This window comes from Hemicordylus capensis, chromosome 6 (genome assembly GCF_027244095.1).
Source record: "Hemicordylus capensis ecotype Gifberg chromosome 6, rHemCap1.1.pri, whole genome shotgun sequence".
NCBI lineage: Eukaryota > Metazoa > Chordata > Lepidosauria > Squamata > Cordylidae > Hemicordylus > Hemicordylus capensis.
The window spans coordinates 3,468,702-3,496,270 of record NC_069662.1 but is presented as its reverse complement, the minus strand read 5'-3'; the positions used below and the strand labels follow the sequence as shown (position 1 = coordinate 3,496,270).

The window sequence follows — 27,569 nt, the reverse complement described above, 5'->3', positions numbered from 1 at the left end:
GGCATCTCCAAGATAGGGCTGAGAAAGACTCCTGACTGCAGCTTTGGAAAAGCCACTGCCAGTTTGTGTAGACAATACTGAACTAGATATGGCTGACTCAGTATATTGCAACGTCTTTGCTTCCCTCCCTCAAACTCGAATCCACCAGATCTCCTGTTTTCCTGATCCAAGAGCTCCTACTTCCCCAGAAATCCACACCAGAATGTTTTATGTTTTATCATGTTGGCAGCTTTACCATTTTGGGGAGCTGCTCCAAGTAGGGATGTGCACAAACCAAGGTTCATGCACTGGTATGAAAACGAACCAGTTCGTGGTCCGAACCAACCGTGAACCAGTTCGGCAGTTCGAGTGTGGCGCCAAGGGGGCGGTGAGCGGCACCTTTAAAAGAGTGTATAGCAGATCCTTACCTGCGTGGCTACCGTTCCATGCAACTTCCTGAGGTGGCGGCACTCCCCCCAACATCCCGTGTGTGGCAGTGGCAGCATGCACATGGCCTCCAATCATGCATGGAAGCCATTGCTGACCATGCAAATGGCTTCAGCACATGTGCGGAGGCCATGTGTGTGCCAGCACCATGCCGGTGAGCTGTGTTCTGAACACCACCGCAGCAGGAAGCTGCATGGAGCAACAGTCATGCATATAAGGACCTCCTTTATTCTCTTTTAAAGGTATCACTCTCCACACTCCTGGGTGCCGCACTCAAACTGCCGAACTGCAGTTCTTTGGACTATGAACCGGTTCGTTTTCGAACCAGAACCACATCCTTCTGAGCAGTATTGCACTGGAGAAGTGGGATATAAATATTTGAAATCAAGAAATGCCACTGCCCCCACCCCACCCACACACCCACAAGTTCAGGTCACACGCCCCCCGGGGCAGTAAGGGCTGGAAGTGCCACCCATGCTGCCTCTCCCGCCTCCACTCCCTAGCACTGCCCCTTTGCCAGTCCCATCCATACTTCTGCATGGGGCTGAGCTCCACCCGGACAATGAGCTCTGTCTTAGCAGGCATGTTCTTGAAAACGTCGGCTTTGAGACGGCGCAGCATGTGTGGACCCAGCAGGTCATGGAGCTTCTTGATTTGGTCCTCCTTGGAGATGTCAGCAAACTCCTCTAGGAAGCCTTCCAGGTTGCTGTAGGACAGAAACAAGGCAGTTGTGATCTTTCTGCTCCAGGGGGGACGACATGTCAGACAACCGAAATGCTGCACACAACACGCCCCTACGCAGGGTGGGTGTAGTAAGGAAGCCATCTTGGCTTAGAGCAGGGGTCCCCAAACTTGGGTCCCCAGATGTTGCTGAACTACAACTCCCATCATCCCCAGCTGCAACAGGCAAAGTCCATTGGGACCTGCAACATCTGGGGACCCAAGTTTCAGGGCTCCTGGCTTGGAGAATGAAGTCTGAACGAGGTGTGCCATAACGTCCCAGCCGAAATGATACTGCGATTCTTCCGTCTGGGAACTGAAGGTCAACAGCAGCAGAATTTCAAGCTTCTCATGTTGAACTACACTAAGTTTTCTGGTCTACAAAGCTGCCAAGACAAAGCATAAAACCATGAAGGGCTGTAGTAGAGAGGAAGCCACACACCCTACAGGAGAGAGGCAAAGTGGTTTTGCAAGCTGGCGCTTCAGTTACAGTAGGGTCTTACAGCTGCACCCCCACCCCACCCCCACAACTCTCACCATTCCTCACTATTGGCCACTCTGGCTAGGAATGGTGGTCATGGTAGTGCAGCCACAGCTGTGGGGGCCGAGATTGTGCAATCCTGGGTTATAGCAACTTGCAGGGCTAGAAATCAAGAGTTCAAATAACCACCCCAAATTAAAATGTTTACAAATATAATAAGGCAGTTCACATGATCACCAAGAGGGCATCCAGCTCTGGAAGTTTTTAACCGTATGCTTAACCGCTCCTAGTTTTTAACCGTATGCTAGCAAACCATGGGGAGCGGGGGAGTGCCTGTCTGTGAGAGAGGAGCTGAGCCAGGCAGCGCCATCCTACCCAGTACTTGTACTCAGAATTTTAACAAAGTATGAAAAAACACTGTGCTCCCCAGCTCCCAACTCACAGACGATCACTGCCCATTCCCCCTACCTAGTTGTTTGCAAACCGGTAATCGGAAATCAGGAGTGCACACAGCAGCTGAAGCTGAGCAGGACACTTGTCCTACCCCATGAATGATCATGTGAATGGCCTCAATGAGTTGTAAGTAAGTGCTCCTGTGATTCCGAGGAAGGCCATTCACAACCATTTCTGGCAGAACTGCTCCAATGATTGAAATTTCCAAAACTGTGAGCCTGGAGGCACTAATTCTGCGACTAGGTTGAATTACGTCTTGTACGTTTGTTTACAGCCACCTAATGGCGCAGCAGGGAAATAACTTGCCTAGGGAGCAAGAGGTTGCTGATTCAAATCCCCGCTGGTATGTTTCCCAGACTATGGGAAACACCTATATTGGGTAGCAGCGATACAGGAAGATGCTGAGAGGCATCATCTCATACTGCACGGGAGATGGCAATGGTAATCCCCTCCAGTATTCTACAAAGAAAACCATATGGCTTTGTGGTTGCTAGGAGTTGACACTGACTCGGCAGCACAACTTTACCTTTACATTTGTTAAACCGGATAACTCTGTGGTGATAATTTCTGTGTGGGGCCAGGAATGGCGCAGAAACTTGAGACGGGGTTGTGCAGTGACCAGCCTCCCCTCCCCCTAAAGAGTTAACCAGAAGTTAACCCTATCCTGACTGACAGGCTAGTGAGCTCCAGGGCTCAGCCAATCAGCACATCAGGTGGGTGGGAGAGCTGTTCCCAGGAAGAGGGGAGTTCTTTGTGAGAGAAAGAAACTAGGTGGGAGGTGCATAGGAGGGCATGGAGATTGGCTACAGGAGGATGACTGCAGCTCTTGGAAGACAGAACTGCAGGGGCTTGATTCTCAACTGGAGTTTGGTGAGTCCAAGGAAAAAGGAAGCCAAGCCTAGTGGCTTCGGAAGTTTAGGGCAGGGGAAAGTGGTTTAGGAAGAGTTTGCATTAGGAGTTATATTTCTTTGCGAGGGGTGCTTTTGCATATTCTGTTTTATTATAGTTTACCTGCCACATAATTGAAATGAGAAACACTAGTCGACGCTCAATACACCCGATTGATTGATTAAGTGCTATCAAGTCCGTGTCGACTCTTAGCAACCACAGAGAGATCCTTTCCATGATTATCAACTTGGCCTTCGAGGTCTCGCAGTGGTGCATTCATTGCTGTCGTCATCAAGTCCATCCACCTTGGTGGTGGTCGTCCTCTTCTTCTCTTTCCTTCAACTTTCCCCAGCATTATGGACTTCTCAAAGGAGCTGGGTTTTCGCATAATGTGTCCAAAGTATGATGGTTTAAGCCTGGTCATTTGTGCCTCAAGTGAAAATTCTGGATTGATTTGTTCTAGGATCCATTGGTTTGTTTTCCTGGCTGTCCATGGTATCCTCAAAAGTCTTCTCCAACACCAAAGTTCAAAAGCGTCAATACTTTTTCTATCTTGCTTCTTCAAGATCCAGCTTTTGCATCCATAGAGTGTCACAGGACAAACCATTCTCCAAATGATTCTAAGCTTTGCAGGTAGAGATGTCACGGCATCTAAATATCCTTTCCAAGGCTTTCATTGCAACCCTACCAAGTGCTAGTCTGCAGTGTATTTCTTGACTGCCGGATTCTTTAATGTTGATGGTCGATCCTAAAAGGCAGAAGTTATCCACCACTTCAATGTCTTCATTATCAATTCTGAGGCTGGTTGCTGTACCCGTTGTCATTAGTTTAGTCTTTACATTTAGTCATAGTCCCATTTTTTCACTGTGATCCTTGACTTTCATTGTTAGAGCTTGCAGATCATCCACATTCTCATCTATCAGAATGCTGTCATCAGCGTAGCGCAGGTTATTGATATCTCTTCCTCCAACTTTAAAACTACGCTCATCTTCTTCCAATCCAGCTTCTCTCAGTATATGTTTAGTATATAAGTTGAATAAATAAGGGAAAAGTATACAGACTTGCCCTACACCTTCGCCGATCTGGAACCAGTCTGTTTCACCATGTTCCATCTGGACTGTGGCTTCCTGCCCTGTGTATAGGGTTCTCATGAGAACAATGAGATGTTCCGGGACGCCCATTTTCCTAAGGATATTCCACAACTTGACCTGGTCGATGCAATCAAAGGCTTTTCTGTAGTCAATAAAGCACATATTGACTTCTTTCTGGTATTCTTTGGCTTTCTCAATTATCCAGCGTGCATCAGCAATGATGTCTCTTGTTCCTCGGCCTGTTCTGAAACCAGCTTGAACATCCAGCATTTCCTTTTCCACGTAGGGCTCTAACTGCATTGGATGATCCTGAGCATTATTTTGCTAGCATGTGAAATTAAGGATATTGTGCGATGGTTTGCACAATCTGTTAAGTTTCCTTTCTTTGGTATGGGTATGTAGACTGACCTCTTCCAATCTGTTGGCCGCTCCGTCATTCTCCAAATTTGCTGGCATAGTTTGGATAGAGCCTTGACTTATTCTTCTTCTGTTGCCTGCCATATTTCTGTAGCTATTCCATCAATTCCTGTAGCCTTCCGACTTGGTAATGACCAGAGTGCTGATCTAACTTCATTGACTCATACTAGAGGTTCTTACAAGCAGGGAATATCTTCTAGAGTATCTTGGATGTTGACAGTCCTGCTGTACAGATTTTCTGTATACTCCTTCCATCTCTGTTTGATCTTCTCTGAATCAGTTACTATCTGTTTTTTGGCATCCCTTAACATACCAATTCAAGATTGGAACCTCCTTCTGAGTTCAGAGATCTTTTGGAAAATGTTCCTTGTTTTTCCATGTCTATTTCCATTCTCAAGGTCTTTACAGATGTCGTTGTAGTACGGCTCCTTGTCTGTTTGAACAGCTTTCTGGAATTCCCTATTAAGTTCCTTCCTGAGGTTTTTATCTTTCTTGACTTTGGCTTCTCTCCTCTTCTTGGCAATTTCCACTGTCTGTTCTGACATCCATTTTGCTTTCTTCTGTTTCTTGGTCTTTGGCAGTCTCTTTTCATATTCATCCTTAACAACTTCTTTGATTCCATTCCACAGTTCCTCTGGTTCCCTATCAATGAGGTTCAGAACTTCAAAGCAGTTCCTAATGTTCTCCTTGAAAATGGTGGGTACATTCTCAAGAGCATATTGTGGAAGCTGGATAGCTTTGTTTTTCTGCTTTAGATTGACTTGGAACTTGCACAGGAGCAGTTCATGATCTGTTCCACAATCGGCCCCTGGCTACGTCTTTGCTGTTATAACTGAGCTCTTCCACCTCCTTGCACCAATAATGTAATCAATTTGATTTCTGTGTACTCCATCTGGAGATATCCAGGTGTATAGGTTCTGCTTTGGTTATTTGAAGAATGTGTTAGCTATGAAGAGATCATTGGCTTGGCAGAAACTAATAAGTCATTCTCCTGCTTCATTTCTGCTTCCTAGGCCATACTGTCTGACTGTGTTTTCCTCCTTACCATTTCCAACTTTGGCATTCCAGTCTCCAACCACCACCAGCACATCTTGCTTGCATATTCTGTCAATTTCAGACTGAACTTGAGCATAAAGCTCATCAGCTTCCTCTTCTTCTGCATCAGTCATTGGGGCATAGACTTGAAAAACTGTCATGTTAAAGAGTTTGCAAAAGCCTCTGTAAACATTTAAGTGTACATAAAGACAACTTATTTTTTGTAACTTACTAAATATTTTTAACTGTATATAAAAGCTGAGAAAGCCTCAGACGGAAGCAGTCTGTAGTAATTGAATAAAACTGTTTTTTAAAAAAAGTTATTTTCTTTTTACAAGCCTCTGCGAGTTGGTTTTTGACTCAGGAAAAAGGGGGGCTGAAAGGGGGAGTTCTCTGATGCAAACACCTCTTCAAACCATCAGCAGCTATCAGTTTTCTCATCCCATGTAAGCTTACATGTGGTAGGTTTTTCTTGTATTTGCCCAATACCCAATTACAGAGGGACCTTGGATTACAGCATCCAATCCACTGGTCCGGTTCTCTGCAAGCTTTAGGGTGCTTGGTGGCAGCATTTTGAACCTACCGACAACACAGAATAGTTTTAGGAGAAGCCTAGCCAGGCTGCTCGGAAGGGATGACTCAGCATTTTCTTTCCCTCACGTGAGCTGGCCCTGAGACAAAGTCTTTAATTCACTACAGGTTGCCATGGAGAGAAAATCACCAGAGGTGTAAGAGAAAGGCGTGTATGGGATGCTTTGCTAGTACCAATGTAAGACACCCCAAAACAAAACAAAAAACATTCTCTTGGTGGGGGGCCCTCTCTCTCAGTACCATGTTCTAAACTTTTAGGCCTGTGATTTGGGCAACCATGAACAACTGAGCTTCTCGGCAAAGGCAGGACAAAATCTGAGAAGCAGGAAGCGTCCTCTCTCACCCTCAATGGAAGTTTGAAGCACCTTCAAGTCCTGCTTCCACTGGCAGATGAGAGGAGTCAGCCGTCACTAGTTAGCCTCCTCCATCGGAGAGAAAAATCTGAATTCTGAAGGCCTACGACGAGCCAAATATAAACTCCACTTGACTAAATTCCACTTGATGCTTCTAGTTTCGGAAAGATCAAAAGGCAAGCACAGTGATAGTAGTGTGCAGGTCTGGCCAGCAGAGGGAGACATCCTTTCGAAGAAATGCTGTCAGATGCTGAAAAGCACTGATGTTAGGATTTCCTTCCCAGTCTTTCTAAGATAGCATACATGCTAGAGGTGGGAGGAGAGCTAGTCTTGTGGTAGCAAGCATGAATTGTCCCCTTTGCTAAGCAGGGTCAGCCATGGTCTGCATTTGAATGGGAGACTACATGTGCGAGCACTGTAAGATATTCTGTTTAGGGGATGGGGCACCTGCATGCTTGTGTGCAGAAGGTTCAAAGTTTCCTCCCTGGCATGCCCAGATAGGGCTGAGAGAGAGACTCCTGCCTGCAGCCTTGGAGAAGCTACTGCCAGTCTGTGTAGATATTATTGAGCTAGATGGACCAATGGTCTGATTTGGTAGAAGGCAGCTTCCTATGTTTCTCCTTCCAAAGGGCCGTAGAAATGCATGGAATTTCCAAATGGCCACTTGGACACTCCATGCATACCATGGCTATTTGGAAATAACCAGGGCTTTTCAGTGGGCACTTCCTGTCATTCCCTTTAGTATATTCTCTAGCACCTGCACACTTCCCTACAGAAGGTTCCATGTTCCCTCCCTGGCAGCATCTCCAGACAGGGCTGAGAGAGACTCCTGCCTGCAGCCTTGGGGAAGCCACTGCCAGTCTGGCTAGACAATCCTGAGCTAGATGGACCAAGAGTCTGACTCGGTATACGGCAGCTTCTTATGTTCCTATTAACTGCTAACCACAAGCTCTTGTGACACCAGGAAGATCAACTGATTATGGAGAAAATCTTTGAAAGGAGGACAAGGAAGAGGAGCTTTGTCTGAGGAGCAGCCATGCCCTAGTTTTCTCACATTATTCCGGCATCTTCTAAAGGCCAATGGGTGCAGTATCCGCTCCTCAGATATCTACTCCCCTGAGACTTCTCCAGATGCCTTACGTCAGGGGCTCTCACTCTTGGGTCCCCACCTTGGGTCCCCAAGAATGTGAAGACACATTTATTCACTCAGGCTTTTAATTACATTTATAGTTTTAATATTTTTAATATTGGGTTTTAAATGTTTTCAAACTTGTAAACGATTTCGTTACCTGATTTGACATTTTAAATTATTTTAATTGTAAACCGGCCAGAGACGCAAGTTTTGGGCAGTATAGGAATATTATAAATAAATAATCAATCATCATCATCATCATCATCAATGGAATGCTCTGCCACCAGATGAGGTGATGGATGCCACCTTGGATGTCTTCAAAAGGGGCTTGGACAAATTCATGGAGGACAAATCTATCAATGGCTACTACTCTGGATGGGTAGTGGTTGTCTCCAGGCTCAGAGGCAGGATGCCTCCGAATACCAGTTGCAGGGGATAGAGGACATGCCCTCACCGCTTGCCTGTGGGCTTCCCAGAGGCATCTGGTGGGCCACTGTGGGAAGCAGGATGATGGACTAGGTAGGCCTTGGGCCTTAGGAAGCAATATCTGTGGTCAAATGGGCAAGCCTGCCAAGATGATAAGACACAGCAGCACCCCTAGCAGCAGGATTGTCAGCAAGTGGGTGAAGGCAGAGCATTGGGGTTGACCTACTTGAATCTCTCGGGCGTGAGGAAATTCAGCAGGTGGAAGAGCTCCTCCAGGTTGTTTTGCAAAGGAGTCCCTGTGAGCAGCAACTTGTGGTCAATCTTGTAACCGTTTAACACCCTGAAGAACTGAAACAAAGAATGGCAGAGGCATTGCAGGGGGCTGGCTTTCCCCCTTCTTCCCACGGCCTCGCCTGGAGCAGAGGATCCTGGCCTCCATGCCCTCCGAGCAAGCCCACTCTTCACATACCTTGGACTGGTTGTTTTTGAGCCGGTGGGCTTCGTCCACGACAAGGCAGGCCCACCGGATGGATGCCAAGGCAGCCTGGTCGATGGTGACCAGCTCATAGGAGGTGAGGAGGACGTGGAACTTCACCTGAGCTTCTCTCTGAGAGCAAAGGGCAGAAGGACAAGGGCATGAGCACATCATCCCCGTTCTGGTACAGGACAGGTGCTTCCCCCACCCTCCTCGCAAGCAGGATTGCTCTTCTCCTTAAGACAGGCGTTCTCAATCTTGGGTTTCCAGAAGCTGCTGGATACAGCTGGGCTGCACAGCTTTGGCCCTCCAGCTGTTTTTGGACAATTCCCACCATTCCCAGGCTGCAGTGGACAATAACTACAGGTTACTCACCTGTAACGTTGGTTCTTCTAGTGGTCATCTGTACTTCTACACAAATAAGCTATGCGCCTGCGCAGAGACCTCATCGGAATCTAACAAGCTCAATTCTCCTGCTTCAGATGGGAACCCCGCCCCCAGCCTCTATATGCGGCTGCGCCACTCCTCATTCCCTCAGTCACAGAGTCCAGCTTCAGTGAACCCTGCGGGAAGGACGGGATGGCGTGTAGAAGTACAGATGACCACGAGAAGAACCAACGTTACAGGTGAGTAACCTATAGTTCTTCGATGTGGTCTCTGTCTTCTACACAAATGGGCGCATAACAAGCAAGCACACAAGGAGGAGGGAAAAACAGAGGGTTAGGGTTAGGCAGGACACTCCTGCCAAACACAGCATCATTCCGAGCCCTGGTATCAATCGCATAATGACAGATAAATGAATGGGGTGAAGCCCAAGTAGCTGCCTGACATATAGCGTCCAACGGGACCACCCGATCAAAAGCCACAGAGGCTGCCATTGACGGAACAGAGTTGCATGCAACTGCTTATTAGCCAATTGATAACAAAGTTCAATTGTGGAAACTATCCACTTAGACATGGATTGGGCCGAGACTTGGAGCTCATCAACTTTATGGGGCCCATCGTATAGAACGAACAAGGAAGGAGATTTCCTCCACTCAGGAGACCTCTGAACGTGGGAGGACAACGGCCTTTGAACATCTAAACAGTGCAACCTCCTTTCCGCATCTGATGAAGGATTTGGAAAAAACATGGGTAAAGTGAGTGGAGACGGACAGTGAAACATAGACACCACTTTGGGCAAGAACTTGACACCCATCCTGAGCACAACCTTGTCCTCATGAAACTGAAGGTACGGTTGGTCAGCCCTCAGGGCCCTTAACTCACTCACCCTCCTGGCGGAGGTAATGACCACCAAAAAGGCGACCTTCCAGGTCAAGAAATGGGGATCAATTGAAGCCAAAGGTTCAAACGGCGGTCATAGTAGACCAGCCAGAACTACCGACAGGTCCAAAGCCAGTGACATAATTGGATCGTCCGGGAACATGTGTTAAACCTTTTAGAAAATCCTTCACCACCGGATCTTTAAACCACGAAGTGCAGTCAGAGGGAGAATGTGCCACAATGGCAGCCAAATACACCTTAAGGGATGAAAGCTTTAAACCAGATTCCTTAAGGGTCAATAGATAATTACAAATATCCTGTAAAGATGGATTAAAGGCATCAAACCCATGCAGGGAAGCAAAGGAAGTGAAACAGGTCCACTTGTGATCATATGACTTCCGCATGGACTGTTTTCGAGCAGCAACCAAAACTTCCTTAAGTCTCAACAGGAAGTCGGCAGGACCTGCCATGCAGTCAAATGGAGGGATCAATCATCCGGGTGGAGCACCCACCCCTGTTCCTGAGACAGCAGGTCTGGCTGGACAGGCAGACGTTGTCAGTCCCTTGCCAAGCGCATCAGGGTCAGAAACCAAGGCCTCCTGGGCCACCACGGGGCTATCAGAATTGCCCTGGCCTGATCCACCCTCAGTTTGCGCAGGACCCTCGGAATGAGGGGAAACGGGGGAAACACATAGAGAAGAGGGCCCATCCAAGACAGGACAAAGGCACTGTCCAGAGAACCTTCGCCTCCCCTGGAGCAGTAACGAGCACACTGTGTGTTGTCCTGGAGAGCAAATAGGTCCAGAGTTGGGACCCCCCAATTTACAAATATGTCCCTCAGAATACCTTGATGCAATGCCCACTTATGGGAGACCACTGTCAACCTGCTCAGAGTGTCTGCCTGGACATTCAGTGTACCCTTAATATGGACTGCCCGAGGCGACACCACATGTGCCATGCACCAATGCCATAGATGCAGTGCCAGAAACAGTAGGCTCCTTAAGGACGTGCCGCCCTGTTGATTGACATAGGCTTTCGCCATCGTATTATCTGTTTGTATTAACACTGAATGACCCCCAATTAGAGGCAGGAAGCCTGTGAAAGCATTGAAAATGGCCAGCAGCCCCAGATAATTGATGTGTCGAGTCCTCTCCTCGGGGGACCAGTGTCCACTCAGACGAAGCCCATCCAGGTGTGCTCTCCAACCGAGCGCCGATGCATCTGTTGTGACCACCCAGTGGGCTCGAGGGGCTTGAAAGGGAGTACCAACACTCAAGTGCCGAAACTCCATCCACCACTCCGCCGCCACCCATACCCAAGGAGGGTGTGTGTGCTCTAGATGGCCTGGATCCCAAAGCGGATCAAACACGTCCAAGAACCATCTCTGAATGACGCGCATCCGAGGATGCACTTGAGGTAGAATGTAAGTACTCAATGCCATGTGGCCCAACAGGCGCTGTATGGAATGCATAGTCTGTGTGCCACCAGCTAGAAAAACGGATGCAAATCTCCAAAGAGTAACTATGCAGTTCATTGGAAAGAAGACCTTTTCCAAAGTATCAATCCAATTAACTGAATTTGACGGGTGGGTTCCAGCTGGGATTTTTTGAAGTTTATCTGGAATCCCAGCTCCTGCAGAGTATCTATCACGATCTCGAGAGCATCCAGAAACGCCCACCTGGTGCTTGCCACGATGAGCCAATCGTCTAAATATGGCAGCACCTGCAAGCCCTGCTCCTGCAGGAACACCACTAGCGGGGCCAGACATTTCGTAAAGACCCTCGATCCTTACGAAAGGCTGAATACAAGGCTGAATGGCAAGGCCTTGAATTGACAGGGGATCCCCCCCTCGATCTGAAACTGCAGGAAGCGTCGATGCTGAGGGCGTATCGAAACATGATAGTTCACATCCTTTAAGTCCAGAGAGACCATCCACATGTTTTTGTCCAGAATGGTCATAACGGTCGGTACCGACAGCATTCGGAACCTTTTGTAGACCAAATGTTTGCTTAGAGCCCTGAGGTCTAGTATAGGGCGCTTACCACCATCTGGTTTTGGCACCAGAAAGTACCAGGAATAGAACCCGGAGCAGTTGGGGTTGGCGACTTTCTCAATCATGTCCTTTTCCAGGAGAGCAGCAATCTCTTGATCCAACTCCGGGGTGTAAGGAGTCACCACAATCCCGGACACTGGTCATGGCCCACAAAACTCTAGGGCATAGCCCAGGCATATAACCGTGAGGACCCACTGGTCCGTAGTCATTTTTCCCCAGTTTACCGAGAACGGGGCCGGGGCCCCAAGTTGTTTCTTCTGGGGGATACTTGGGCGCTGTTTTTGAAAGGCTGGCTTACTGGGCTGGCGACTCGACTTGTATCTTGGCTGGAACCTGTTGCCACGAAAGGACCATGCCGAAGGCGACTATTGCTGGAACGGGGCCTTCCACGGTTGATAAGGCAACCACTTAGCAGTCCTCTGCGTCTTGCTAGTCGGGGAAGCACAGGACATGGAGCGCACTGTGCTCTTCAACTTCTGTACCCTCTGGAGTGTATCATCGGTCTACTCAGAGAAGAGGCTAGAGCCTTCGAAGGGCAGGTCCTCGACCCTAGCCCAAGCATTTCATCTGAGTGTCACTGACCTTGTCATCACTTCAGCGGCACATTCCACTTGTCAGGCTGAATAAAGTTCTTGTCTGGCCACTTGGATGGCCTCGCGGGCAAACCATTTGGCTGGATTCCTCTTGTCCTGTGGGAGGAGAGCCAGAAAGGAACTCATCTTCTCCCACAAAAAAATGATTATATCGGGTGTTATAAGCCTGATAATTGGCCACCCACAAATGTAGGGCTGAGGCGGAGTAAAGTCGCCTCCCGAAAGAGTCCAACTTTCTGCCCTCTTTGTCACTGGGTGCCGACTGGCTGTGGCCTCTTGTCCTTTGCAGGGATGCCACAACGACTGAATTCGGGGTGGGGTGGTTCTTCAGAAAGGATGTATCATTGTCCAACTGCACGTTATAGAAATTTTCAAGACTCCTGTTAGGCTGGGAAAGTGTTTTCAGTTTCCTCCAGTGACCCCGAATGCTTTTAGCAATGCCGGGTTCAGAGGCAAAGTGGTCGGTACCTTGGCCTCAGAATTGATAAGGCTGAACAACGGGTCCAGCTCTCCTTTCTGTTGGTTCCCCAGGTTCACACCCAGGGCTGAAGTCATTTGCGTCACATACGCCATGTACAGTTTGAGGTCCTCCGACGGGGAGACCAGCTTCGAATCCGACTGGACATCGAGCGGAGATTATCCCAGAGAGACCACCTCAGAGTCTTGTGAGCTATTATCACTCTCATATTCTGGTTCAAGTGGAGCTAAAGAGTCCTGTGGCATGGGCATCACACCCAAAGGGGAGCCCGGCTTGCTACCTTGATTGTCTGGTACCGAAGCGGAAAGTCCTGTCGGCGGCATCTGGGAAGGCAAGGTGGCCTGAGATATCACTAGAACTGAAGGGGGTGGTTCGTGACATTCTGCACAGTCCCTTAGGGAACGTTGCAGTGAGCAGGAAAGCGGCCTCCCTTCCGAATGTGAGCGGGGTTCTCGCCAACCCCTCATAGTCAAGGGTTTCCCATATGTGGGATCCTCTGAGTAACAGGACCCATAGCAGGAGCGGGCATAATCAGAATAGTCAGATCAGTAGTCCACTTGGTATTGGTCATACGATTCAGAGTCCCGGAGCCATTCACCGTACGACAGTTCAACTGTGCTCAAGAGGGAGCGATACTCTGACGCCCAGTATCAATCTTGATAAGACTGGTTGTGCTGGTCCCAGGCCCAGTCTTGTCTGTAAGTTGAGAAGCGTTCTTCCGGTTCCCAACAGGTACCACAGTCCCTAAGGGGAACACGCTCTTGTTGGGCCCAAGGGAGTGATCGTCTCCTAGGCAGCCAATGAAGCATGTTCTGCAGGCCTGGTCAGCAAATAAGCCTCCTCCAACAAAGCATATCCTGATTCCTCCGTCGCCACCGAAAGTTCTCTACTCGACTGAGTTCTATCGTGGGCCACATCGAACGATTCCATCACCACAGGCGATCTAGGCCACGCCAACACGGACGATTTTTGCACAGTACGATCCAAGGCCACTTTAGTCTTCTTGGCCACAGGAGCCTCCGATGCAGGAACCTCCTCCACCTTCTTCTTCTTCTTGGGTACAGAAGGGAGATGATGACCCGCCGGCAAGTCTCGATGTAACTTCAGCTTTTTCTTTTTCAACTTTGGTACCGATCCCGAGGGATCCAGGGAGGACTCAGGTACCATAGGCACCGGGTGCTGAGGAAGATCCTCCAAGCACACGGGCTCACTCAAAGTAGCTGATGGTTGAGCGGTAGAGGACGTCAAAACTGGTACTGAGGCCAGGTTTTCAGTCTCCGCAAGCTCTGATTGCATCGACGAAGCCATCATCACTGACTGGAGAGCCAGATCCCACAGGGCTGCAAACAGGCGAGAAGCCCTATTTTTGCAAGCCTGCTTCATGAACCACTGGCAATGAAGACAGGTCTCGGCAATGTGGGATTGCCCCAAGCACAAGAGACACTCGGTATGAGTATCGGGGGAAGGGATCTTAGATCCGCAGCAAATACATTTTTAAAAGTTTGTCATACTCGGCATAAACACCAACGGCAGGCTGGCCGCCACGCTCCGTCCCGGCCGGGATTGGAACTCCAAAGTAGGGGGAAACCTGCAAAAAACAAAACGCAAAGAACAGAAAACGCTACTACACAGAGCATAAAGAAAAAGAAAGAAATCAAAGAAGCAGGAAGAAAAAACAACAAGGGGATCACTGAATCCCACTCGTTGCCAAGCTGCAGACTCCACGATATTCACTGAAGCATGGACAAAGAAAGACTGAGGGGATGAGGAGTGGCGTAGATGCATATAGCGGCTGGCGGCGGGGTTCCCGTCCAAAGCAGGAGAATTGAGCTTGTTAGATTCTGATGAGGTCTCTGTGCAGGCACATAGCCCATTTGTGTAGAAGACAGAGACCACATCGAAGAACCAGATATGATGGGAGCTGGAGTCCAATGTCTTCAGGAGGGCCAAGGCTGCACAGCCCTGCCTTCAGGAAAGCATCCTGAGAGAGCAGCTAAGAGGAGGACACCGCCCTAGTCCGGAACAGCTTGCCCAGACTGCCTGTGTCCCCCACAGAAAAGAAGACCTCTCCTCCTCTATGGAAATGAAGCAAAAGCATGTTTTCTCACATGGCACCACTGAACCCTGTCCTTCTTGATGGGAGAGAAGAGAAGGGCAGTAGCTCAGTGGCAAAGCATCTGCTTCGCATGTAGAATGGCCAAGGTTCAACACCCAGCATCTCTTGGTATGGCTGGGAAACACCCTGGCCTGAAATCCTGGAGAGCCACTGCCAGTTAGGGTAGACAGACCAGGGATCAGGATCAGCAGAAGGCAGCTTCCTATGAAAACATACAGAACTCCTGTGCATTTTAAGCAAGCGAGGCCGCATCACAGCCATCTGAAGGGGTTAACAAGCTGCCTTTCCCCTCAAAGATCAAAGGGGAGTGAGAGCCTATTGGGGTCAGATCTGTGGCAGGCTCTGGAGGCAAGAGACCTGCTGTTCTTGCCTTCATCTTGAAGGCCTTCTTCCCGCCTTTCATGGCATTGTCCTCGAAGGAGAATTCGTTCTCGCGGATGATGGAGCGGCTGTCCTTGTCTCCTGTGTAGGTTACCACGTAGAAGTTGGGTGCCCACATCTGGAATTCCCGCTCCCAGTTGATGATCGTGGAGAGTGGGGCGCTGACCAGGAAGGGTCCCTTGGTGTGTCCCTGGGTGGGGAGAAGATGAAGAGTGTGAGGGGGTGACAAGCACAGACTGGGAGAGACTTTTCCCTCCTGCCTTTGGGAAGCCCCAGCAGGCCCACGGCAGCTCCCAGCCCTGACTTGGCCTGACGCAGCAATTCTCAGATGCTGCGTTGCTTCTGGCTCCCAGGGGTTAAGCCAGGCAAAGAGAAACCCATTCATAAAATGCTGGCTGCCAGAATGAACAAGGTTCTCCTGTGGCTCTGCCGGGATCACTGACATGCAGCCAGCCACAGCAGCTGTTCATACAGAAACAACAGCTGTTCCCAGAAGGACCCTTCGCCTGCGGCTGATGCACTCCTGCTACCAGACAGCTACGAAGCACCAACACTGTGGTAGGTGAGGTATGGTCACTGCAGCGGCACTTCCCATCCATGGCAGGAGCTCAGGAGGAACAGCGCCACACACTTGGGCCTCGTCCATGCAGTCGTTTGCATCTAGGTCAAATGTGGATTACCAGCACTGAAGTGATTGTGGGAATCAGGCCAAAGGGGTATATAGCCTGAGATTCCCAACTTGGCATGGGTTCACACAATCACACTAATGCGGGCAACCCACATTAAACCTAGATGCAAACGACTGTGTGAACAGGCCTTATGAATTGGGGGGGGGGCATTCCTTGCAGCAAAAACAAATCGTGTGGATATCCTGCACAAGTGGACACACATCTGGGAAACCGGGCTCGGTCAGGCTCCCCAGATGCACGTCTGCTGGTGTTAAAGTTGTACCCCTTCCGCATTTCCTGCAGCAAGCATTGCATGTGGAGCTTCCCTGGAATGGGGTGCAAAGTTCTCTCAGTGCAAACCAGGCCTTTTGCTTTTGCAACGGAGGCCTGAGGATGACCAGAGTCCCAGAAACTGATTTACAGCAGAAAGGGCCTGAGGTAACACAGCAAGGCCCAGTCACTGCCCCCAGCTGTGGAGTCAGCCGTCGGAGCAGACAGCAGCTTGGCTGGAAGCACTCGGCTGCTCACTTCCAGCAAGGGACTCGTGGAAGAGCCTGGAGCACTAGCTATCAGCAGGCTGTGCTGACAGAGGGAGAGACTGCTCGGAGGCTGCCGCAAGGAGGTCAGGGTGGGAGTCAGCCAGGACATATCAGCAAAGTGTAGAGCAAGGAGCAAGGTCAACGGCCTCTCTGGGTTTAGTCTGTGCAGGCGGGAAGGGTCAGCCAGGAGGAATTCAGCCGCAAAACCCCTGATAGGTAGAAACCCAACAGCCACAGACTGAAGGGAGCAGAGAGGCCAAACACTGAATAATATATCGTAAAGACCTCTTCTTTCACAAATGTGACACAGGGCTTGGGGAAAGAAAAGACCGAGGTTTCAAATACTGAGATAACGAATGACAAGAAACTTGCCTGTATCGTCTCTATAGCAGGCTGCAGAGCAAAGGCTGGAGAATCGCTCTTGTGATAGCAAGCATGAATTGTCCCCTTTGCAAAGCAGGGTATGCACTGGAATGGGTGACTACATGGGAGTACTGTAGGCCATAAAGCATTCCCTTTAGGGGACAGGGGACTGTAGCTCAATAGCAGAATATCTGCTTGCATTCAGAAAGTCCCAGATTTAATCCCTGGCAGCATCCCCAGGGAGGATTGGGTAAGACCCCTGCCTGAAACCTTGGAGAGCTGCTGCCAGTCAGTGAAAACAATACTAAGCTAGATGGACCCATGGTCTGACTCAGTAGATAGTAGCTTCATAGAGGCTGGGGCTCAGTGGAGGAGCCCCTGCTTTGCATGCAGAAGGCCCCAGGTTCAGGACCCAGCAGCAACTCCAGGCAGAGCTGGGAAAGGCTTCTGCTTGCAACCCTGGCTGCCAGTCAGTGCAGACAATACTAATCTAGATGGACCAAGGGTCTGACTCAGTAGAAGGCAGCGGCCTATGTCCCTAAGGAAGGCTATGCCCCTCCCACCGCAGTCCATGGCTCTAGTCCAGCCCTCTGACTTGTCTTAGGGGAGGCTCTTGCCTTCCACCTCACCAGGGGCTGGACACATAACAGGAAAGGGCGCGGGAGGCATTTCTGGGAGGCTGGTACAGGGGCTCTTTAGGCTGCCATAAGGAAGGTGGAGTTGGGCAGGCTATTGTTCTCAAACACATTTTTAGCGCACCTTTCCACTTTCCGAAAGGCACCCAAAGCAGCAGCCCCAAAGGAAGAGATTCGCCTCACAGGCAGCGGATGATGCATTACCACAAAACCAGCCAGGAGCAACAGGAAGACTCAGTCCTCCAAAGGAACAAGTGCCCACCAGAAGAAGACAGTCTTCCCAAGATAACAGATGGTTGTGAGGGAGGGAGCCGGTTGGATCTCTCTGGGAGGAGAGCTGGTCTTGTGGTAGCAAGCATGAATTGTCCCCTTTGCTAAGCAGGGTCCACCCTGGTTGCATATGGATGGGAGACTTGATGTGTGAGCACTGGAAGATATTCCCCTCAGGGGATGGAGCCGCTCTGGGAAGAGCATCTGCATCCCCGGTATCGCCAGATAGCGCTGGGAGTGACTCCTGCCTACAACCTCGGAGAAGTTGCTTCCTGTCTGTGCAGACTGAAGCTGTATTTGCTTTACTTTTAGGTTATTTTTACTGAAATTTTACCACTGTTTTTATCTTGATGTTAACTGCCCTGGGGCCTTAGGACAAAGGGTGGTATAAATAAAAACAGAACCAGTCTAGAGGCCCTGAATCAAAGCCTCCTGAGAGTACAAGGCCTAGCTCTGCAGTGGCACACAAGAGATGGGTATCCCAAGCGGTGGGGGGGGAGTATGGAAAAAGACCCACGTTCTGCACCACCGTAAGACGACCAAGCTGTAAGACGACCACCGTAAGACGACCAAGCTGGCCCCACCTCACAAGAGAGGGACACACACGCCCAGACGCAGCATCACCCTCCCCGCCTCACCTCCCTGTACAGGGAGTACAGAAAGACGATGGTCTGGATAGTCTTGCCGAGGCCCATCTCGTCAGCCAGGATGGTGTCCGTGCTCTGGGCCCAGGAGAACCGCAGCCAGTTGAGGCCTTCCAGCTGGTACATATGCAACGTGCCACCCGTGGAGGTGATGAAGCGTGGCTGGCTCTCATACTTCACTGTCGGCTGCAAGGGAGGGACGCACCATGCAGAGAGGTGAGGCTGGGGAGCCCTGGGGCGCCCACCATGTGCACAAGGGAGGCTTGCTCCCTGCGCCGCCCCCCACCCCACCCCCACTACTACACAAGGACCTTTAAAACACAAGCCCACCACCCCACACAGAGGCGTGCTCGCTATCGCTCCCACTGCCCCACCACCAGGGATAGCAAAGGAGCCATCTCCTCCCTGGCCCCAACCCTATAACCAGTGCGGTGTAGTGGTTAGAGTATTGGGCTAAAGCCAGGGAGACCCGAGTTCAAATCCTCATTCAGCCATGAAACTCACAGGGTGACTCTGGGCCAGTCACTTCCCTCTCAACCTAACCTACTTCACAGGGTTGTTGTGAGGAGGAACATAACCATCTATACCTCTCTGGGCTCCTTGGAGAAAGAGCAGGATATAAACCAGATAGATAGATAGATATAATATCAAGTGCTCCCGAGGCTGCCCCACTGCTAGCCACCCTCCCAGAGCTTACATCATTGGTGGGGGAGTTTGGAGGGTCCTCCGAGGTCAGTTCCTTCTTCTTCTTCTTGTACTTCCTGGGCTGGGCGGGGTCTTCGCCCATAATCAGCTCCCTAGAGAAGAGAGTGGGAGGCTCCATTCAGGCTGCACCCAGGTATCTCAAAGGCCACTAGCAAGGCCCAGAGAGTTCCCTCCTGCCCGGCAGGGCTTTCCCTGCCCTCCCTGCAACTTCCCGGCAGGGCGGGGGGTGGGGGAGGCGCTCCTCACCTGTGCATCCAGTAGGCCTGCTTGTGGTACTCGTACTCGGGAATCAGCATCTCATCTTCCTCCCATGTGGACTGGTCATAGGAAAGGTCGCGCCACTTCACCAGATAGTGGTAATTGCCCTTTTTGTCAATGCTGTCAAAAAGAGAAGGGAATCAGAAAGGAGCAATCAGTAAGGAAACAATCAGAATTAGCAAAGATATGAGAGTAGGAAAAAATCGCTGCCTGGAGCTTCCGAGGACAGAAAAGAACTGGGCAGGGTTATCCCCCTCAGCTTCAAGTAGGCGTAGCTTTTATTTCTATCCAATCAACTGTCCTGCCTTGGAGCTTACGGGAAGGATAACCCAGAGGTGTCCTCGGTCCCAGCAACAGAGAATGCATGGGGCAAGGGGAAAGGAAGAGAGACCCAGAAAGAACACAAAAACCCACCCAGAGGGATGGCATACCCTCTTCCCACATCCATTAAGCGCAGCAAGGCTACAGCACAGTAGCCGGTAGGAGGGAGTCAATCTAGGCCACCATGGCTGCACCTGGACCCCATAAACTCTGTCATTGTGAGCCTGGATGTTACAAACATAAGAGACCACATGTACGACCACCGTAAGAGATTCCACTCAGGGGGTGGGGCTGCTCTGGGAAGAGCAATTGCATGCAGGAGGTCCCAAGTTCCCTCCCGGGCAGCATCTCCAGATAGAGCTGGGAAAGACTCCTGCCTGAAAGCGTAGAGAGCTACACTGCCAGCTAGTGTAGACAAAACTGAGCTAGATGGACCAAGGGTCTCATTCAGGAGAAAGCAGCTTCCGCTGTCAGGAACACAACAGCACCCCCACCCCTGCGCACACACACACATCCCCCGCTGACCTGTGGTTGATGACGCGATGGATTGTCATCCAATCCGGCTTGATGCCGTAGCGATAGTATTTCTCCTCCATCTCGGCATACAAAGGGTCCTTGTTTTTCCTCTTCTCACTCTTGCCGTCGTCGTCACCAGAACCATAGTCCAGCGGTGGGGGCTCGTCCATATCATTCTTTCGCTGGTAATTCCTGTACATCACCAGGTGGAAGATCTCGAGCTGGGAGTGGTCGGGGGAGGAAGGAACAGAAGTGGGGTGAGAACAGGAGAACGGCTATCAGCCAAGACCAGCAGCACCTCGGGCTCCACCGGGGCCAGTCAGGAGCCTCTGGGCAGCTCACAAGGAGGACACTAGGATGGCACTCTTGCTCAGCATCTGGGAACAAGAGGTGCCCTGCCTGGCCCTAGCTACTATCCACCTTGGGCCTATTTTCTAGGCAATTCTCCCGCTGCAATACTCTGTTCTTCAATATGGAGCTGCTTTGAAGGGAGCTGAGTCACTGGGGCGGTCCACTGGCTGGTCATCTCTTTCCAAGGTGCCCAGCAGGCCTTTTCCCAGCCCACCCACCTGAGCTCTCACCTTACTAACAGGCCATGCCAGAGCCTCGAGGACTCTGTCCCTCCTTTCCTCAGTGCCCCTGCCTTGCACCTTCTCTTCTGGCACACAGTGGTTGCTAGTGCCGTGGAACTGTGGCCAAAGCCTCCTTATTATATTGTGCAGAAGCCCAGCAGAACTGGGGCACTAGCAGCCTTTAGGGATGTGCACGGACCGCAGAGGCACAGTCCGACACCGGTGGGGGGGGTGTCCTTACCCCTCCCGCTGCTTTCCCCCCTCCAGTGCTCCATTTCTCAGTGCAAATTTCAGGGCAGCAGCATTCCTCCCTGCCACCCCTGCCCCCGTTGTTGACCGGAAAAAGAGGAAGTAACTTCCGCGCATGCGCCCACCGCGCAGCATGCAACATGCACAGCTGGCGTGCACATGCGTGGAAGTTACTTCTGCTTTTTCCGGTCAACAACAGGGGCAGGGGCGGCAGGGAAGAACGCTGCCACCCCGAAAATTTCTCTGCAAAATGGAGCGCCGGAGGGGGGAAGCGGGGGAGGGGTAGGTTCAAACCCACCCACCCCCGCCCTTAAAGCGAGAGACACACACCCCGCCGTCGCACTGCCGGACCGGGCCACTTGCAAACCGGTTCACAGGCCTCTAACATGGCCTGCGGACCGGTTCGTGCACATCACTAGCAGCCTTTGCATGCATTCAGAGTATGGGACCAGTGGCAGCCCTTGGGGAAGAAGGTGTAGGGGTGTGTGTGTGTACACAAGTCCAACCCACAGTTGCAGTGACACTGTCACTGGTCCCCCCACCCTTGGGGAAAAAGTAAGTAAGTAAGTAAGTAGGGAAGTAGGGAAGGAAGGAAGGAAGGAAGGAAGGTATACATTTGAGCTGCCTACGGGTGAATTTACACTACACAACATTCAAAGGTCTGTGACGACCCAGGCCAAACACTTCCAAACTCTTTCTGTACAACCAATCCCACAAATCTATTCAAACTATCTCCTGGGTCCTGCAGGAACCCTCTGGTGAGGAAGGAGTCTTCCACCACGGCGCTTTCAAAGGGAGAGGCTCGACTCCTATTCTTCCCCTACCCCAGTCTGACTCAAAACAGTACCTGCAATTCCTTTATCCAGGAGCAGTGCCAATAGGACAGGCCGACCCACTTGACAAAGAATTCACGTTCCGAGCGTCCCTGCAGCGACTTGGGCGGTGGGTCATCTGGGCTGGCATCGGACAGCGGGGGGACAGCGACTGGGGTCGGTGGCTCCCCCCATCGCCAGTGGAGGATCTTCTGAACACGGCCCTTCAGCATGGGGCACTGGGAGCAGGAAAGAGGGGGGTCAAAACACTGGGAGAGCCCTCCTTGTCCGGGAGGGGGGAGTCCTCCTTGAAATCTGCAAGCCTCACTGCCAGGGACGGGCACTGGAGATGGAGGCATTGCTCTGTCTCTCAACCTCCCTTGCTCCCACCACCGCTCCCCGCCCTGCCCCCAACACCCTCACCGTGCAGCGGGGGCAGAGCCATTCCCCATTAGGGATCTCGGGAAGTGGCGGGTTGAGGCAGTGGATGTGGTAGGAGGAGATGCAAGCGTCACAACACAAGAGCTCGCCCCCATCCTTGCAGACACGGCAGTACTCCATGTGGTCGTCCTCCTCCTCCTTCTCGCCATCGTCCAGCTCCCCTTCATACTCATCCTCCTCCTCCTTGGGCTCCCACTGCACCCCTTCCTTCTCCTGCAAGTTGGGAACACAACACAACCAAAGGGAGAGAGATACGGACCGTGCGGAAGTCAGTGCATGGAGAGGCCAAGCGACAGAAGCCAGAGCCTATTTGACCATGATTCTGAGGAACTTCAAATGTTTGGGAGCCTCTGTTTCCATAGCCTGAATTTGCAATGAAGGAAAGCTAGTAACAGACTAGAGCAGGGGTGGGCAAACTTGGCTCTCCAGCTGTTGTTGAACTACAACTCCCACTATTGTGGCTGGGGATGATTGGAGTTCTAGTTCAACAACAGCTGGAGGGCCAGGTTTGCCCATCTCTGTGCTAGAGTCCTAGACTTAAAAGGGTGTTTCTCATTTAGGTGGCCCAGAGTTATTCTCATCAAGCATTAAATTTAAAATTCTCCAAAAAGATCCAGACATGATTAGCAGAATTTGTCTTACAGCAGAGTATCAGAATGGCAAGAAGCTCCAGCCCCGTTTTATTAAGAGCTGATTCCTAGTCCTCATGATTCCAAAACAATCCAGGGACATGCAAGGGGTTGCTTAATGTTTGGAAACCATGAGGCATTGGGTTGGCCATTGTGGAAAAGAGGATGCTGGGTAAGACAGGCCTATGGTCTGATCCAGCAGGGCTCTTCATACAACTTGCAGCCCCTCTCCTAAATCCAGCCACTGTCTCCTTGTCCCTATGCACACAGCACCCCCCAACTTCCCTCTTTTCCACCATCCCTAACCCAAGCACTACTTAAAAATGAACCCCAAAAAAGCAGCCAGAACCATGTGAATTAGTATGTGCAAATTCAGTATTTTTGCATACTCTATTCCAGTTGCAGATTCTGATTTTCTGATTGAGAAATTTGGGGTTTGGCTTTGTTTGGAGCACAGAAGGGGCAGTTTGGGAAATTTGAAATTGGAAATTTGGGGAAATTTAAATTTTTAAAATTAAATCTGGGGATTGGCTTTGTTTGGAGCGCAGAAGGGGCAGCTGGACCTACGTCAGAGCAAGGGCAACAGCTGGCTAGCTCCATCCCTGGAAGCAGGGGAGACAGCAGGTGGGAGGTGCTAGTGTGCAGAGAACAAGGAAGAAAGGCGAGCAGCTTACACAGTGGGGGCAGCTCCACTTGCCCTCGGGGGCCTTGTCTAGCTCCGGATCCAGGCACACCAGGTGATAAGCTCTGGGACATGAGTCGCAGAGGATGATCTCCCCGCCCTGCTGACACACCTCACAGTAGTCTTGGTGGTCGGTCTCGTAGCCGTCCGCCTCTTCTTCGCCAGCAACTGCCAGGCCAGGGAGAGGAGAGAAAGCAGAAGGGCATGAGGGCACCTACCGAGCTCAGAGCTGCATCTAGCTTCCTCCCTTTCCTGAGACAAGGCAGGTCTGGGGACTGGGAGCCAGAGGCTCTCCTCCCTCAGAAACTATGGGGTACCAATCAAATTGCATCTATTGCCTGTCCCAAAGAGTGGACATCACCAGAACGCTGCGGCCATTCACTATTATTATTACTTCTTGTTTACACAGTCAGACAGGTGTTATTGACTGGTTTGTTTTATCCAAACATCGAGTCCTTCCCAAGGACCTGGGATGCCAGAATTTTATTGTCAATTGTTATAGATATCGTCGCAGAATATAGACTGTTCCCAGTAAAGCTGCTTTTTGTAATTGGCTGGTGGTGATTTCTGTGGCCCCTATGGTGTTGAGGTGCTCTTCAAGGTCTTTTGGAACTGCACCCAGGGCGCCAATTACCACTGGGATTATTTTGGTCTTCTTCTGCCACAGCCTTTCAATTTCAATTGGTAGATCTTTGTATTTGGTGATTTTTTCTATTTCGTTTTCTTCTATTCTGCTATCCCCTGGTATTGCTATGTCGATTATTTTGACTTGTTTTTCTTTCTTCTCGACTACAGTTATATCTGGTGTATTGTGTGGCAGATGTTTGTCTGTTTGTAGTCGGAAGTCCCATATTATTATTATTATTATCACTATCATTATTATTACTGTATTTAAAATATTTCTATCCTGCCCCTCCAGCACAATATGGCTCGGGGTGGCTCACAACAGTAGAACAATAGAAGTGATCTAAAATGTAACACCATAAAACAAACAAAACACAATGCAGAATAAAAACAATTAAAACAAACAGATGTGAAATGGAAAAACCGCCAGGCTGTAGTAAAACACATTAAAAAGCCTCTCTCAACAGGTAATTTTAAAGATTTTTTAAAAAGATATTTTAAAGTCACAAGAGCGACTAGACAGCAATACCCCACCTTACATCACTGCAATCTCTGAATGGCTCAGACAGTGAAGGATGGTTAAGTGAAAGAGTAGAAAGGAAGCCCTGGGAAAACCAAAGGCTCCAGACTTTTAACCCCATCTCCAACCAAGCACAACTCTTGCCGTAACGTCAGGTATGCAAAGGGGAGCCAAGAGCACACATTTCCCTGCTACCTGACCGGAACCTGTGAATAAGCATGAAGGGGCTGGAACTCTCTGGAATCTCTTAGCAGTGCACAGACAGGAAGCTAGAAAAGTGGCCTTCCTCCTCAGCAGAGGAGAGAGAGCCATTGCTGCTTCTGTGGTTCTGCTAAGGGAGCAGGATGGCCTCTTCACAACCCAGACACAGAGACTCTCCATTAGGAAAGGGGGCCACTGTGCTTGTGCCTCCACCCGCCACGCTCTGACCCGTGCCCCACGCTCACCTTTCTTCTTCTTCCGACCAGGCCTGCCCCGCTTCAGCTTCTTGACTCTTCCCGAACTGTCCGAGCGCACCGAGGAGCTGTGGACACTGGAGTTGTCGAGGTCCGATTCCTCCTCCGGCTCCCCCAGCTCATCACTCTGAAACAAATGCTGTACATAACCGGAGCAGCCCTCCATTAGGAAAGGCCCATTCAGAGGCAGAAATGAGGGGAAATGGCAGTTGGGGGGGGCAGGGTGAGGGGCCTGGCACCCAAGGTTAGGGTTTGCCCTAAATAACACAGCAAGAAGAAAAGGAGGTGGCTTGCCACCCCCAGTCCTGCCCAGTTATGGCCTGGGGGTTGGAAGGATCCAGTGTCACTTAACACAGGAGAGACAGGTCTGTGTCACAAGGCAAAAGGTGGTGGTACAGAGAGAATGAGAGTGAGAAGGTGGGGATGATGTTATAAGGAAACAAGCACACCCACAGTCATACCATGCAGACCAGAGTCTAGGCTAGATCCCTACCGCAGTCTATAACAAATCTGCACATCTCCTGGCTGGGGATGAGGCAGGGGTGGAGGGGGCCCAGAGGGCTTAAAGGACAGGCTGAACAAAGTGTGGGCAGCACCATGCCTGGCTGGCAAAACCTCCAGCGCCAGAGGCGCGGTAGAAGAGGATTGGTGGGGTCAGGACTTTACCCCTCCCAAAGACAAGCAGAAGCAAGCAGCCTAGGCTTGCAAAAGAGGATGCAAATGATGCAAATGAGCTTGGTCTCCATTATGTAAAAGGTCAGGAAAATCAGCTCATTTGGGTGCCGGGTGCCTCCCTTCGTTTTAAGCAGCAGAGCACGGTCCTGTGGCTTGTTTGTCCAGGAAATGCTTTGCCAGCATCCTCTCCACTACCACAACCCCAGGATCAACATCCACACGCCACCTTCACCAGGGCCAAAGAGGGGGCCTTACTGAGGTGCTCTTTTTCCGTTTGCCCCCGATCATGCCCAGCTTGATCTTCAGAGGTGCCATCTTCTTCCCCTTCATCTTCCTCTTCATCTCTGGGATGCGAGGACTCTTGCTCCGCTTCTTGTGTCCGGGACCTTTCGATGAATGAATATAATAAGTAAAGAACGGACCCATCACACAGGACATTCAATAGGGCTGTCATCACAATGATTAATAGGGTAGGAAACATCTCCTACCCTAATCCGGGAGCTGGCCGTGCTTCCAATTTTTGCACGGATGTGAGCAGGGGCGTAGCAAGGTTGGAGTGGGCCCAGAGACAAGATTTTATTGTGGACGATGCAAGTCACTTAATGGTACTAGAAAAAGACAGGCTGTTCTGGTAGCTCCAGGTCTTAACACTCACATCAATTACAACTGAAGGAAGCCCTGGCGGGTGCGCGGCTAGGGGAGTCAGTCATGGGACTTGCCTCTGGGGGGCCCCCCAAGTCTCCCCTTGCCCTATTATAGTTACACCCCTGGGTGTGAGATAAAAGCAAGCGGAGGCAAGATAATCTATCAAGCCCCAGCTGGGTAGGATGGGCGTGCCCTCCCCAGACTCCATCTCCAGCAAGGCAGGTGAGGAAACTGCCTTACCCAGCTGGGGCTTGATGATGATCCAGATCCCCCCTTCAACCTTGTTTTTATCTCACACACAATCAAATATCAGCACACCCAGCTCCCGAATTCGAGTAGGAGGCTTCTCCTACCCCAAAGTCGATTTTGTGAACTGTCCTAATATTTGTCCTGCTTTTGAGTCAGCAGAAAATCTGAAGTCTGGGATGAGGTGGGGGGTTTCCATGAAGTTACAAAGCAGCAAGCAGATGGCAGAGCTTGAGAAGAGACCCCACAAGTCATACTCCCTGGACTAGATGCTACCCTACTTCCCCAGGGCCCCACACAGTCCTGGTTGCTAGCCAGGTAAGGCTACCAGGTAAGGCGAGGGAAAGCTTCAAAGATAGAAAGTTATTTGGGAGAAGGCTGGGATCTTACGTGCTGTAGCAGGGGAAGTTGAGAGCCAAGACCACCTGTGTCCAGGGTGGAGGTTCACTGAAATAACCAGGTCCAGGAGCAACCAGGTGCCCTGGCCACCAGAACCCAATGCTTGCAGTGACTCTTCCTCTCTCCATTTTGAAAGAAACCTGGAAGCCCAGCTCCCAGCCTCACTGCACTCACCACAAGATCCTGGCTCATGAGAGCCTTCATTTAACAGATTCAATGCCATTCCTTTCCCAAAGAAGCCACAAGCCCAAACACTCGGCCCACTTGGCCAAACATACTAGTCCCACTCTCCAAAGCCAGAAATATCCCAGCTGTGGAGTTAGGCCTGG

At 50.6% G+C, this 27,569-nt stretch overlaps 1 protein-coding gene across 9 annotated transcripts in view; it reads right to left on the bottom strand.

The window, feature by feature from the left end:
* The window catches only part of CHD3 (chromodomain helicase DNA binding protein 3), an 84,054-nt gene that overhangs the window by 26,931 nt on the left and 29,554 nt on the right, over positions 1-27,569 (bottom strand). For 6 of the 9 annotated variants that reach the window (XM_053266055.1, XM_053266053.1, XM_053266052.1 and 3 more), the window contains 13 exons: positions 26,206-26,336; positions 25,267-25,414; positions 23,669-23,844; positions 22,348-22,578; positions 21,960-22,163; positions 20,301-20,512; positions 19,443-19,574; positions 19,189-19,288; positions 18,486-18,677; positions 15,362-15,562; positions 8,483-8,620; positions 8,240-8,361; positions 959-1,132 (listed from right to left, as the gene is read on the bottom strand). In XM_053266055.1, the coding sequence (XP_053122030.1) occupies positions 959-1,132; positions 8,240-8,361; positions 8,483-8,620; positions 15,362-15,562; positions 18,486-18,677; positions 19,189-19,288; positions 19,443-19,574; positions 20,301-20,512; positions 21,960-22,163; positions 22,348-22,578; positions 23,669-23,844; positions 25,267-25,414; positions 26,206-26,336 (2,161 nt within the window). The remainder of the gene's footprint in view (positions 1-958; positions 1,133-8,239; positions 8,362-8,482; positions 8,621-15,361; positions 15,563-18,485; positions 18,678-19,188; positions 19,289-19,442; positions 19,575-20,300; positions 20,513-21,959; positions 22,164-22,347; positions 22,579-23,668; positions 23,845-25,266; positions 25,415-26,205; positions 26,337-27,569) is intronic. The other 3 variants (XM_053266054.1, XM_053266056.1, XM_053266060.1) reach the window with 3 other exon arrangements.